The sequence below is a fragment of the Carcharodon carcharias genome, chromosome 7 (genome assembly GCF_017639515.1).
Source record: "Carcharodon carcharias isolate sCarCar2 chromosome 7, sCarCar2.pri, whole genome shotgun sequence".
Lineage (NCBI taxonomy): Eukaryota > Metazoa > Chordata > Chondrichthyes > Lamniformes > Lamnidae > Carcharodon > Carcharodon carcharias.
Genome location: NC_054473.1, coordinates 13169935 through 13183647, shown reverse-complemented (window position 1 = coordinate 13183647; position 13713 = coordinate 13169935). Strand labels below are relative to the sequence as shown.

Genomic DNA, 13713 nt, shown 5'->3' with positions numbered 1-13713 from the left:
AAAGTCAGGGTATACTCGCTTTCAAACATGTCACCACTTTTTTTAAATTCATTTATGGGATGTGGGCTTCACTAGCTGGGCCAGCATTTATTGCCCGTCCCTAGTTGCCCTTGATAAGGTGGTGGTGAGCTGCCTTCTTGAACCGCTGCAGCCCATGTGGTGTAGGCACACCCACAGTGCTGTTAGGAAGGAAGTTCCAGGATTTTGACCCAGCGACTGTGAAGGAACGACAATATATTTCCAAGTCAGGATGGTGAGTGACTTGGAACGGAACTTCCAGCTGGTGGTGTTCCCATCTGTCTGCTGCCCTTGTCCTTTTAGGTGGTAGTGGTCATGGGTTTGGAAGGTGCTGTCGAAGGAGCCTTGGTTGAATTCCTGAAGTGCATCTTGTAGATGGTACACACTGATGCTACTGTGCGTCAGTGGTGGAGGGTGTGAATGGCACCACATCCACAAACAATCAAATGGGCTGCTTTGTCCTGGATGATGTCAAGCTTCTTGAGTCATGTGGGAGCTGCACTCATCCAGGCAATTGGGGAGTATTCCATCACACTCCTGACTTGTGCCTCGTAAATGGTGGACAGGTTTGGGGAGTCACAAGGTGAGTTACTTGTCACAGGATTCCTAGTCTCTGACCTATTATTGTAGCCACAGTATTTATATTGCTAGTCCAGTTCAGTTTCTGGTCAATGGTAATGCCCAGGATGTTGATAGTGAGGGATTCAGTGATGGTAATGCCATTGAATGTCAAGAGGCAATGGTTAGATTCTGTCTTGTTGGAAGTGGTCACTGCCTGGCACTTGTGTGGCGTGAATGTTACTTGGCACTTGTCAGCCCAAGCCTGGATATTGTCCAGGGCTTGCTACATTTGGACATGGACTGCTTCAGTATCTGAGCCCGAATGGTCCTGAACATTGTGCGATCATCAGCAAACATCCCCACTTTTGACCTTATGATGGAAGGAAGGTTATTGATGAAGCAGCTGAAGATGGTTGGGCTGAGGACGTTACCCTGAGGAGCTCCTGCAATGATGTCCTGGAGCTGAGATGACTGACCTCCAACAACCACAATCACCTTCCTTTGTGCTAGGTACGACTCTAACCAGTGGAGAGTTTTCCCCCTGATTCTCATTGATTCCAGTTTTGCTAGAGCTCCTTGATGCCATACTCGGTCAAATGCTGCCTTGATGTCAAGGGTCATCACTCTCACCTCACCTTGTGAGTTCAGCTCTTTTTTTCATGTTTGAACCAAGGCTGTAATAAAGTCAGGAGCTGAGTGGCCCTGGTGGAAACCAAACTGGGTGTCAGTGAGCAGGTTATTGCTAAGCAAGTGCCGCTTGATAGTACTGTTGATGACCCCTTCTGTTACTTCACTGATGATCGAGAGTAGACTGATGGTGTGGTAATTTCCAGGTTGGATTGTCCTGCTTTTTGTGGACAGGGCATACCTGGGCAACTTTCCACATAGCTGGGTAGATGCCAGTGTTGTAGCTGTACTGGAACAGCTTGGCTAGGGGTGCGGCAAGTTCTGGAACACAAGTCTTCAGTACTATTGCCGGAATATTGTCAGGGCCCATAGCCTTTGCACTATCCAGTGCTTTCAGCTGTTTCTTGATATCGTGTGGAGTGAATTGAATTGGCTGATGACTGGCATCTGTGTTGCTGGGGACCTCCTGGAACGAAGCATAATGCAGAAGCCTGTAAGTGGAAAACCGCTGATTGTCACTACTGTGGAAAGTAAGAACACCTACAGCGTGCATATAGATCAAAGGCTGATCACCGTAAAGCAGCAGCACCAAGAAAAGGGCATCACGAGGAGCACACAGACAAGTTACGCTTGAAAATAAACAGGCAATTTAAAAAGACGTGTTACTTGGAAACAAAATACAAGATTAATGTGCGTCCAGACGTGATAGAAAGTGAAGCTAACAGTGACAGTGCAGAAGAGCAATTGCATTGCATTCAGTCTGATCTGAAACTAGATGAAGGACTAAAAGTTGGCATTGCCTTAAATGGTAAAATGGCTGAAATGGAGGTTGACACTGGAGCATCTGTTTCTATTGCTTCAGAGAAGACATGGGAGAAAATTTTCAAGAAATGCCTGTTGGAGAAAACCCTCCTCCAGCGTAATACCTACAGTGGTGAACCTGTGAAAATATTTGGAAAGATGTCCGTTCAAGCTAAATATGGAGATCAAATAGCAAGGTTGCCACTTATCATTATGAAAGGGGATTGATCGTTGCTTATGAGCAGAAACTGGCTAAAAGAAATTCCGCTGGACTGGAATAAAATAAATACAGTGTATTGCAACCCAATGTTGTATTCCTTGTTAGATAAGCATACTGATATCTTCAAAGAAGTTCTTGGAGTTATTAAAGACATTGAAGCCAAACTTGCTGTGAAGGCCAAAGCTTCTCCAAGATTCTTCAAACCACGTTCAGTTCCCGACTCGATGCGACAGAAAAGTAAGCAGGAACTAGAACAACTTGACAACTTTCAGATAATTGAGAAAGTTGATTATGCAGAGTGGGCAGCTCCAATAGTCCCAGCAGTGAAGGATGACAGGTCCATTCGATTATGTGGGGCCTATAAAATTACCATTAATCCTTACCTGGAAGTGCATCAGGACCTGCTACCGAAAATTGAGGACCTGTTCACTGCTCTGAATGGGTGTGAATTATTCACAAAGCTTGACCTATCACAGGCATTTTTGCAAATGCAGCTGACTGAAGATTCCAGGACATATACGACCATCAGCAGACACAGAGGTTTACATCAATACAAACGACTACCATTTGGAATCGCATCATCACCAGCCTCATTCCAGCAGGCTATGGGCAAAATACTGCATGGCCTCCCTGGTGTAATCTACTTCTAAGACGACATGCTCAACACAGGGGAAAAACCTCCTAACTCATTTAGAGAACCTAGGCAGGGTCCTGCGTAGACTGGAAAAATATGGCATCTGCTGGAAGAAATCCAAATGCACATTCCTGAAGCCCTCAGTGGAGTACCTGGGACGTGTGATCGACGGAACTGGCCTCTCAACCTCACCCAGAAAGGTGGAGGCAGTGGTGAATGCACCATAGCCCAAAAATGTTAAGGAGCTTTGATTTTTTTTAATGACTTGTGAATTACTACGGCAAGTACATTTCCAGTTTGGCTACCAAAGCTGCTCCACTGAATAATCTGCTGAAGAAGAATGCAAAATAGGATTGGTCACAAACCAGCTAATATTTCATCCCTCTTCTAAACATTCAGTCAGTTCTGTTGAAGGGTCATGAGGACTCGAAACGTCAACTCTTTTCTTCTCCGCCGATGCTGCCAGACCTGCTGAGTTTTTCCAGGTAATTCTGTTTTTGTTTTGATCACAAGCCTGTCAGGAAAGTTTCAAGGAACTCAATGAGTGAGCTCACTTCTGCTAAAGTCCTGGCACATTTCAATGAAAAGTTGCCTGTCAGCCTGGCTTGTAATGCATCTGGATATGGTGTTATGGTGCTGGAGCTGTCATCTCCCACACATTTCCTAATGGCAGTGAAAGGCCCATTGCATATGTCTCACGCACTTTGTCCAAGACAGAACAAAATTATGCCCAAATTGAGAAGGATGCTTTTGGATTAATCTATGGAGTCAAGAAGCTCCACCAATATTTGTATGGGCATAAATTCATGTTAATTACAGACCACAAGCCTTTGACCTGGTTGCTTAGCCCGAAGTCACAAACCCCAACACTTGCCACTGCAAGCCTACAAAGATGAGCACTGATCTTTTCTGCTTACCAGTACAAAATTACATTTCGCTTGACTGAGAATCATGGAAATACGGATGCACTTTCCATACTTCCGTTACATCACAGCTGCACAACCCGAAGTGAAGTCACTGCTTTCAGTGTGAACCAGCAGACATGTTACCTGTTAAAGCGGATCAAATTTGACTTGAAATGCAGAAGGATACTGTGCTGTCCACAGTTTACCTGTACACACAGAAGGGTTGCTGTGTACCTCAAGAAGTGACTACTGAGCTTAAACTTTACTACATGTATAGATTTGAGCTGACTCTGCAAGGCGGTTGTTTGTTATGGGGAATCAGAATTGGTATTCCTCAAATTCCAAATCACCTCAGTCACATAGAAATCGTCAAAATTAAAGCATTAGTTCGTCTACATGTATGGTGGCCACACCTGGATGAAGACATGGAAAACATAGTCAGTGATTGCCTACCATGCCTAGAAATGTAGTCTTCTCCTGCACCTGCCCCATTACATGGGCTTGGCCTGACCACGCAGAGCAGAGACTTCATGTGGACTTTGCCGGACCACTTTTCAGACCTATGTTCCTGATTGTGGTGGATGCTTCCACAAAGTGGCTTCATTATTCCCATGAAGTCAACTACTTCAACAAAAACCATTGATGTTCTCCGGAATGTGTTCACTACTTTTGGATTGCCGGAGTGGATTGTGTCTGACAACGGCACACAGTTCACGTCATATGGATTTCAAACATTTCTGAAAAACAATGGGATCAAGCAGATTCACATTTCACCTTACCACCCACCCTCAAATGGTGAAGTGGAGCACTTTGTCCAGACATTCAAAATGGCCACATTGAAGAGAGGACGCAAACATATTTGAATTTGAAGCTGAAGAACTTTTTGATGATGTATCGTAACACTCCACATTCAACAACAGGCATATCTCCTGCTGAGCTGATGTTTGGAAGAAGACTGAGTACCAGAATGGATTTGCTGTGTCCAGATTTGAAAAGAAAGATTGGTTCAAGGCAACTTGATCAGAAAAGGTCACATGACACAAGTAAATCAGCTCATGGATCAGTCTGTTTGGGTCCGAAGTTACTGTGGCTCACCAAAGTGGCTCCTGGGAAGAATCATCAAGTGTCGAAAACCACTGACCTACGATATTGAATCTTCCTGTGGAATCTGGGAGAGACATACTGACCAGATCAGAGAAGCCAAATTTAAGGAACCAAATTTCCAGGGATCTCCAGTCACAGTGGAAGATTTCTGCTCCAGTTGGTGAAACCCGATTTGACTCAACTGACAAACTTGTAGCACCTGTAGCTGCAACTGTTGAACCTGAACAGAAACAAGTTTAACAGCAGAATCTTCCATTTCTAAGCAAACAAATTGAGATACCTAAGCCAACGCTCCTTTCGAGACCACCCTCTGAAAATTTAGGCACTAAATGAAGATTTTTGGTTGAATCAAATTCTTCAGTGGAATCAGGACCATCCTCTGAACTACTGTCTCCTCTTTCTTCCTTTATTCTAAGCTTTTCTTTAGCCAAGGCATGTTGTCTGATATCTTTCTCTCTTTGAAACTGAAGCTCAAACTTTCGCAATTAATTTCTTCCAATCTTTTTCATTTTCTTTTTCCTCTTTTTCCAATTTGAGCTTTTTCATCTCCATTTCTTTTGCTCTTTCTTTTTCTTTCTCCTTTCTTTCTAATTCAAATTTTTTATTTCTTTCTCTTTCTCCCTTTCCTCTAGTTCAAGTATTTTTCTTTTATTCTTTTTCTATCTCAAGCTGCTTCATTTGCAACTAAATTTTTGCTAACTCTAGCTATGACACATCAATTTCAGGTGTCTCTTCTTTTAATTCTAAATGCTAGGTAATTATTTTGATCATATCACCCTCACAAAACCCTGCTTTTATTTCTACCTTTAATTTACCTGCTAACTCTCTTAGTTTAGCCTTATTGAAGGACTTAAAATAATCTACTGTTACACCTTCTACTCCCAGAAAAATCTTAGCAATAGTCAAAGCCATTTTTGAATTCCAATCCGTATAATATACTTCACAGCAAATCCTGTCCTATGACCATTATGTCCATATACTCGTTTCTTAAGGATTCACAGATCTCTCAAAAATTCAATATTTTTAATCCTGCAAGAGCTTTATCATCCCAGTTGATACTGGAAAGTCAAACCCCAGAAAGAAATCTGGCTTGGTAGATCCTAACTTTTTATTTAGAAAACCATGGAGGTTAGCTACTGAACACATTCACAAGGGTCTGCCAGTATACTGTTAATACAAAGAATAAAACGTTTATTGAACAAGAAAAATGAACTATATTACACTAGACAAAAAAGTTGGAAGTATTTCAATACAGATACCAGAAAATGATTCTAACACATACTGTTTCCTTTACCCCAGTAACCCTTACAGACACAAAACCCCAGTAAAGATTTTACACCAAGGTTTCTTGCTTGGGTTAGCTCAGTTTCAAACAGTTTACTTCAAACAGACTTCTGAGCATTCACTAGAAGTTTTACTTCAGCTGGTATCTCTCCCTGAGACACCCAAAAAGCACAAACTTCAGAGCAAACACAAGTTCCCTAAACTCAGTGCCCCAGGAGTCTTGCAGATTATTAGAGAGATTAGACCTTCTGCCTGCACTCTCTGGAATACACACCCTATCAGGTTGCCTTTCTGTGTTTCCCTGTCTCCATGTGTCTCTGGACCCCTGTCACTAGGCAACAGCACAGTTTTTTCTACTTTGTTTTTTTCAACTTCATTAAACTACTAACCCCTTGGTAACCCTTCTCTTCATTTCAAGAATTGTAAAACCTCATTAAAAATGCATGTATGCAAACCGAGCCCCAGACTTCCCAGCACCCAGCTCACAAAGATCTCTAAATTAAACTAAAACTGGGTTTCATCTTTCTTAACACCCAAATACAAAATATAAATTAAACTAAAAGCTGTACATTGTTCCTGACAGTGTATTTATGTATGACGTTATCATTAAACCACCATCTTCCAGTATACCATCTTGTTGCCACTATGCTGCCACTTCTGATAGGTCATTGACTGTAATGTATGATTTAGTGAGTGTGATTTTGTCAGGCTGATGCTTGACTGGTCAGTGGGACAGCTTTCTCAATTTTGGCTAAGTCCCCAGATGTTAATTAGGTGGACTTTGCTGGATAACTTCTGGTGCCTAGGTTCATGCCAGGTGGTCTGTATAATTTTGCTTTTATTCAGCTTTTCTGTTGCCGTTTGATATAACTGATTGTCTTGCTTGGCCATTTCAGAGGGCAGTTAAGAGCCAATCATAGATGGCCTTGGGCCTGGAGCCATATAAAGGCTAGACTGGGTAATAACGGCACATTTCCTCCTCAGTGAACTAGATGGATTTTTAGAACAATCCGATAGTTTCATGATCATTACTGATGTTGGCATTTTACTCAGATTTATTTATTAATTGAATTTAAATTCCTCCGGCTTCTGTGCTGAGCTTTGAACTTGTCTCAAAACATTAGTCTGAGCCTCTAGAATGTACACTTATTGGGAAAACAGTGAAGGTTGTGGAAGGACGAAGACACATAGGGTTCAAATATATAATCCTATGAAATTGAGTCCTCATGAATAATGTGTAAAAAGGCCACAGAATTTGTAGTTTTATAAATGGGGCTTGGAGCCCAAGAATTTGCATTTTATTCAGCACTTTACACAGCCTCAGAAGTATTCCAGGTATTTCATAGCCATGTGTGGCCATTTATGTAATGTGCTCAATATTGTACTGAAATATCAGACTAGATTACAGGTTCAATTCTCTGAAGAAGCATTTGAACTGATGTCCTTAAATGATCAAATGTAGGCAATTACATATTGTTGTAGCTTTCTGATATTTCTTCATATTGTAAGCTTTTGTATTCCCAGTTATTTGTATTTAATTTATTATTTTTCCCTCAGAAATTGCTAACTTCCTTTCAGAGGAAGAATGTAAACTAGTCATCCATCTAGCAAAGTTGAAGGGTCTCCAGGAGAGCCAGATTATGCCATCTGATCTTCAACAGGAAGCTATCGATGAGATGGATATCAGCAAGGAGGAAATCTTCAACCTACTTGACTACAATCAGGATGGGCAGCTACAGATGAAAGAGGTATTTAATGTTACTTAAGGACAGCATCTCACTGTGGCTTTAAAATTAATTTATTGTTACAAGCTGTTGGTGAACTTCTGCTTGTCACGTTGCAGGCTACATGTGCTGGGAGTAGTCAGGGTCAGCACTATGTACTCACAGATCAGGTACAACATTGATTAGGTACAAGGTAAAGTGCTCTCTCCACTGCCTGAATCTTACAAGAGAATTCCCTAATACTTTTCCATTTTACACATCAGCCATGTTGTGGACCCCTCGTTAAGCTTGCCATTTAGGACTGTTGGGATTGTATTGACACTAGTCAAACCTGTTTTACAAAGGACTCTTTTGTAGCAGACATGCAGAGGAGACTTTATCACATGAGTCAGGGCTAAATTTTAACATAGGGCAGTATTTTCTGCCTGACGGGCAGGCAGTATGGGAGCCTGCCATTTTTATGGGTCCGCGCTGCCATTTTATGTGGACGGGCCAATTAAGGCCTGCCCAGCATGATGCGCACTTGGAAGTGGGGGTGGGGGTTGACTGAGTCGGGAGTTGCGAAAGAGCGCAGAAATCTCCCTGAGGCACAGAGGTGCATTAATGTGCATTAATTTTAAGAAAAATTTTTCTGAAAATTTTAAATCATTCGTGAAACCTCATCCTGCCCGTAGATGAGGTTCCATGAAAAATGTGAAGGCTGCCTGGGCTCTTCGCCTGCCCGCCAACTTTAAGGTTGGACGGGCAGCTCAGCTGATTGCCTTACTTAGTTCTTAAATGGCCTTATTAGGCCTTTGACAGTTCAGCGGGTGCGCAGCGGACTTGGCTGCACGCCCGCCGAACTGAAAATCTAAATGGCACGTGGTGATGTCAGGATACATGACCGACATCACCCCACGTCATTTTATGCCTCGGCGAGTGGGCCCCGCTGCTGCTTGCCGAGCCGCAGATTCTGCCCATAGTTTAAGGTGTAACAGTGTAATATTAATATCATTCTGTTACATAATGTGTCTGAGTGTTTGAAACTTCAGAATTAGATATGTAAATTGTGCATAAATAATGCTAATTTTTCTTGAGTGAATTATTCCACAGAATGATGTCAGTTGTTGTAAACCACATGGCTGCAGTACAACCAATAGCATCCTCTATTAACCGGATCACAGGGGAAAAGGAAGCAGTATAAATGTTAGGATTCAGTTGAAGAATTGTATCATTTTGTCAGCAAAAGGAGAGACTGTAGATTCTGAAGCAACTGTTAATGATCAGGAAAAACTGGCTGGGCAAAGTCACTATGCCTGAAAGCAACCCCAAAATTATACATCTTGGGGTAGGATTTCCACTTTGGGTGCAATCAGGAAATTGAAGTTGTTCTGGCTAGGTTACCCTTCAAGTTTCCACTAAAATTTATTTACATAATCATAATATTTACATAAATTACTTAAAACCTTCTATGAAGTAGCACAATTGAGGAGCATTATAGGATGTAATTATTACTTTTTTCTTTCCGTTAAGATGTATTTGTTGATACAGTGGTTACCTAATGCAGTTTTATTAATGAAGCAGAAAATGAGTTTGTCACCAAAAGTAAGCATTTTTAATAAAGGTGTCCAGTCCTTTTGTTTCTATTCGTTCTTGGGATGAGAGTGTTGCTAGCATTTATTGTCCACCTCTAATTACCTTTGCGAACCTTTGTAGTGAGCTGCCGCCTTGAACTACTGCAGTCCATGTGGTGTGGGTACGCTCACTGTGAGTAATCTCCACCTATGAGTGACCTGATTTTAAAAGTGACAGAAAATGAATTTTTTTTAAAGAAAAACTATTCTGAACCATTTAGTGGCTTTATTGGTATACGCTAGTCAGTTTCTTAGTGAATTAAATATTTTTTTGATATGTAAAGCTTATAAAATGTGCATGTTAGTGTCTGTGCACCAGAGAAAATAAGTGCAATGTCAAGATCCTTCTCAAACCAATGCAATTGATGGAATCTCTTTCTTGTGGGTGGGGTCTTATTCAAGGCAAATTGGACCTTGAACCAGTGTAAAACACAGACATAAGTGTCTTTGTGTGTACCTCATTTCTGTTTAAAATTCCCTCAGCTTTTGCTCTGTTTCTGTCAATTCTGCCCAGATAAGAACATAAGAAATAGGAGCAGGAGTTGGTCATTCAGTAAGATCATGGCTGAACTACCAAATCAACTCCATTATCCCATCCTACCCTCATAGCCTTGACTATACTGAGACTATGACCCTCTAGCTCTAGCCAGGCGAAATAGCCTCGTGTCATCTCCCCATCCAGATCTCTTTATGTTTCAATGAGATCACCTTTCATTCTTCTAAACTCCAGAGAATATAGGCCCGTTTTGCTCAATTGCTCCTCATAGAACAGCCCTCTAATATCAGAGACCAATGTAATGAACCTTCATTGCTTTTTAAGGCAAGTATTATTCTTCCCTGGGTAAGGAGACCAAAACTGAGTACTCCAGGTTTGTCTCACCAGAGCCCTATGTCATTACAGCAAGACCTTCTTGTATATACTTGTCTATTCCTACTTGTATATTTCAACCCCCTTGCAATAAAAGCTAACATACCACTTCACCTACCATTTGCTCTCTGTACTTGCGCTGATATTACTGGTCTAAGCAAGCAGAAAGTCTACCCCCTTTATGCAACTTGATATGAAGGGAAAAAAGTAATGAACTATTTGGTGAAAATTGAATCCTCTCCCCGACCCCCACCCTTACTCCATGCCATTGGTGACTGTGCTTTCAGCTACCTAGGCCCTAAGCCCCAGAATTTCCTTCCCAAACCTCTTTATCACTCATACTTATCTATGTCTCTTGCCTCCTTTTAAAACAGCCTTCAATACTACTTCTCTCAATGAACTTTTAGTCATTCCTCCCAATATTGCCTCCATTTGGCTTGGTTTCAATTTTCGTACGATTACACTCCTGTGAAGTGCTTGAGACATTTTCTTATGTTAATACACCTTGTCAAATATGAAATGGGAAAATGTAGGTAGACTGTCGTTAGCTTTTCAGAAAAAAAACACTGCTGATCAATGCAGATTTAAGCTTCTTCCCCTGAATTGTGAATCGTGTACCCTTCCCACTTGGCATCTCCAAGGGTCTATTATCCTTCCAGCATTTATCTGCTTCAGATTCCACCTTTTGTGATTGACACCAAGGGGATTGGTAGCACTTCATCCACTGTCTCTGTAAAACATTGCTTGTCCTCAGTTAAATGTGCGCTATTTCATCACTTATTCTGAGAATGTCTTCTCAACTCAGTCTGAGTAGAGCTCCTATCCACTCTGAAAGTTAGGCCAAGGGGGAAACTCAGCACCAATGCAGATAAAAATTGAAGGGAGCATGCTGGTAATTTGAAGCTAATATTAGCTAATTTTATTTCATGGAGTGGTTTGAAACCGATGTTCAGCACCAGTGTGACCGGACACAAAGACATAGATACCTAGACCGGCAGGTAGTTTGAAAATATGAAAAATGACTCGTACTAACTTCAGATCTTACAGTCAGAAAGAGTAGTAGTTCATATTGGGTCACTATATAGTACTTTCATCAGATTTGTACCTGTATAACTTTCTGCTCATCTGGTTATGTAGTACTATACAGCGTGTTAACGATAGTTTGTGAACAAAGGCTTTATTTTTAATGACAGGTTTTGACACATACACGCTTTGGTGATGGTGTCTGGATTACTCCTGAAAATGTTCGGGAGATCTACACAGGACTTGAGGCTGACCCTGATGGAAATGGTGAGAAACTTTTAACCTGGTGGAGAGACTAGAGAGGCTGGGATCGTTAGAATAGATGAGGTTAAGGGAAGATTTAATAGAAGTGTTCAAAATTATGAACAGTTTTGATAAGTATCAATGGGGAGAAACTGTTTCCAGCATTGGTAACCAGAGACAGATTTAAGTTAATTGGGAAAAGAACCAGGAGGGAGTTGAGAATTTTTTTAAAGACAGTGAGTTGTTATGATCTGTATGATTCTATATCATAAAATTGTTACAGTTTATATATATCTGACTAGAGATGAGTAACTACATCTTATACTTAAAACCATTTTGCAAATAGACATTTGAGGAATTCATCTTCATTGAATTCTTAGATTCTAGCCCCCAGGGCTTCCCCTGATACCTCAGCAAGTTTAGCCGGGAAGTAGCTGGGAAATTCAGACTGGGAAGATCCCAAGTTGGATGTTCAGGCACTTCTGAGTTAGCTGATTTCACAAGGGCTGCAGCTGCCCAACATGGATCCAGGATTGAGAGGGGATGTTCAGCCTGAGAACCTCATCCTGATTGCTGTACAGTGAGTCTTGCTAGAAATTGCATGTGGATATAAAACCCTCAACGTTTAAATAGACCACAGACTTACAGTCTAGGTTCATATAATGGACATAAATAACGGACTACTATTAGTGGTGCAATAGTGTAGTGTTATGGTACTGAATTAGTCATTTTGCAATTGCATGTATAATAAATGCCACCACAGTAAACTATAAAATTATATTCAATAAATCTGATAATTTGTAGCTTAGTACCAGAAAACAGAATGACCATGATAGCTGTTGGAGTATTGTACAAACCCAAAAGTTCTCTAGTGCCCAACAAGTTCACTAGTGTCCAAAGGGAAGTGAACCTGCCTATCCAGTCTGGATTGGCCTGCATTATTTGGCTTGCCTTAAGAATCAGTCAGTCAGTTGTACAAGCAATCGCTGTGTTCAAGGCAACTAGGGATGAGCAATAAATGTAGCCTTGCCAGCTTTGCCCACGTTCCAAAACAAATGGAAAACAGAAAATTGAGGCAGCCTTTGCAGTATCAGTCACATGAGGGGGAGAAAAAGGAGTTTTTGGGGGAAAGGATGAAGAATTGGTATATGTAAGGAAAACTATGGTGATGGGTGGAGAAGAGATTATTCATTATAGGAAGGCATATGGTGGACTGCAAATGTGTCCAAATCTCAATGATATTTCTTTGGTGAAGTAATGTTTAGCTAGCCTAAATAAATCATTGTACCACAGTGGACAGTTGTAATACAGTTTTACTGTCTGTTAGATTTACTCCAGTTGATTTTAGACCATTCTTACACACGCTCATCTAACCAGAAAATTATCATACTGCCTTGGTTGTACAAAAAGACAGATTCATAAATTGATTCTGTTGTCTCCACTCACTAATTGCGGATGTAAAACGAAAGGAGCTTGTTTGATTAAAATACAAAAGATCCTGGTGTTCATGCATTGCTTGCACTGGAGAATGACACAATTAGCAATGAAATATAACTGCTCTCACAAATTTTCTATTTGTCTTAGTCAGTGGAGAAAATAATTCTGATGTGAGCGGATGCAAGTTTAGATGTGAACAACCGTTCAGCAAACTGCATTCCGCTGTCTTGTTTAGAACATTCTCACCCACGCTTTTCCCAGATCAGTCTTAGCATTGCCATTACCATCAGCCATTTACAGTCTCTCGTTTTACTCTTCAAATTAACAACTGATGGCACTGATTGGGAATCTCAAATGAGGAGGTATCATTTCATGCAATGTGAACCAGAATTGTCTGGACTTTCCATTCTATGTATTTCAGTTTTTGTTTGGGATCAATTCGTGCAGGTGACATAACTTTTGAATAGGTATTGTGTTGTAAAGTGCTAAAGGTGTATGCGTAACTATGTTGTATTATTTATTTCATACTTGCATCCCAAGCTATCAACTATTTCATGGCCAAGAGGCATTACTCCATGGTCTCTGATTTTGCTAGCGACAAAGAGAAAACTGAAAATCTAAAATAAAAACTGGAAGCAGGCAGGATCGAAA

The 13713-nt window shown here is 41.0% G+C and overlaps 1 protein-coding gene across 1 annotated transcript in view; it reads left to right on the top strand.

Annotated features, from left to right (window-relative positions):
• The window catches only part of p4htmb (prolyl 4-hydroxylase, transmembrane b), a 92685-nt gene that overhangs the window by 49849 nt on the left and 29123 nt on the right, over positions 1–13713 (top strand). Inside the window, exons 3-4 of the mRNA XM_041192524.1 lie at positions 7712–7902; positions 11553–11649. Coding sequence (XP_041048458.1) covers positions 7712–7902; positions 11553–11649 — 288 coding nt within the window. The remainder of the gene's footprint in view (positions 1–7711; positions 7903–11552; positions 11650–13713) is intronic.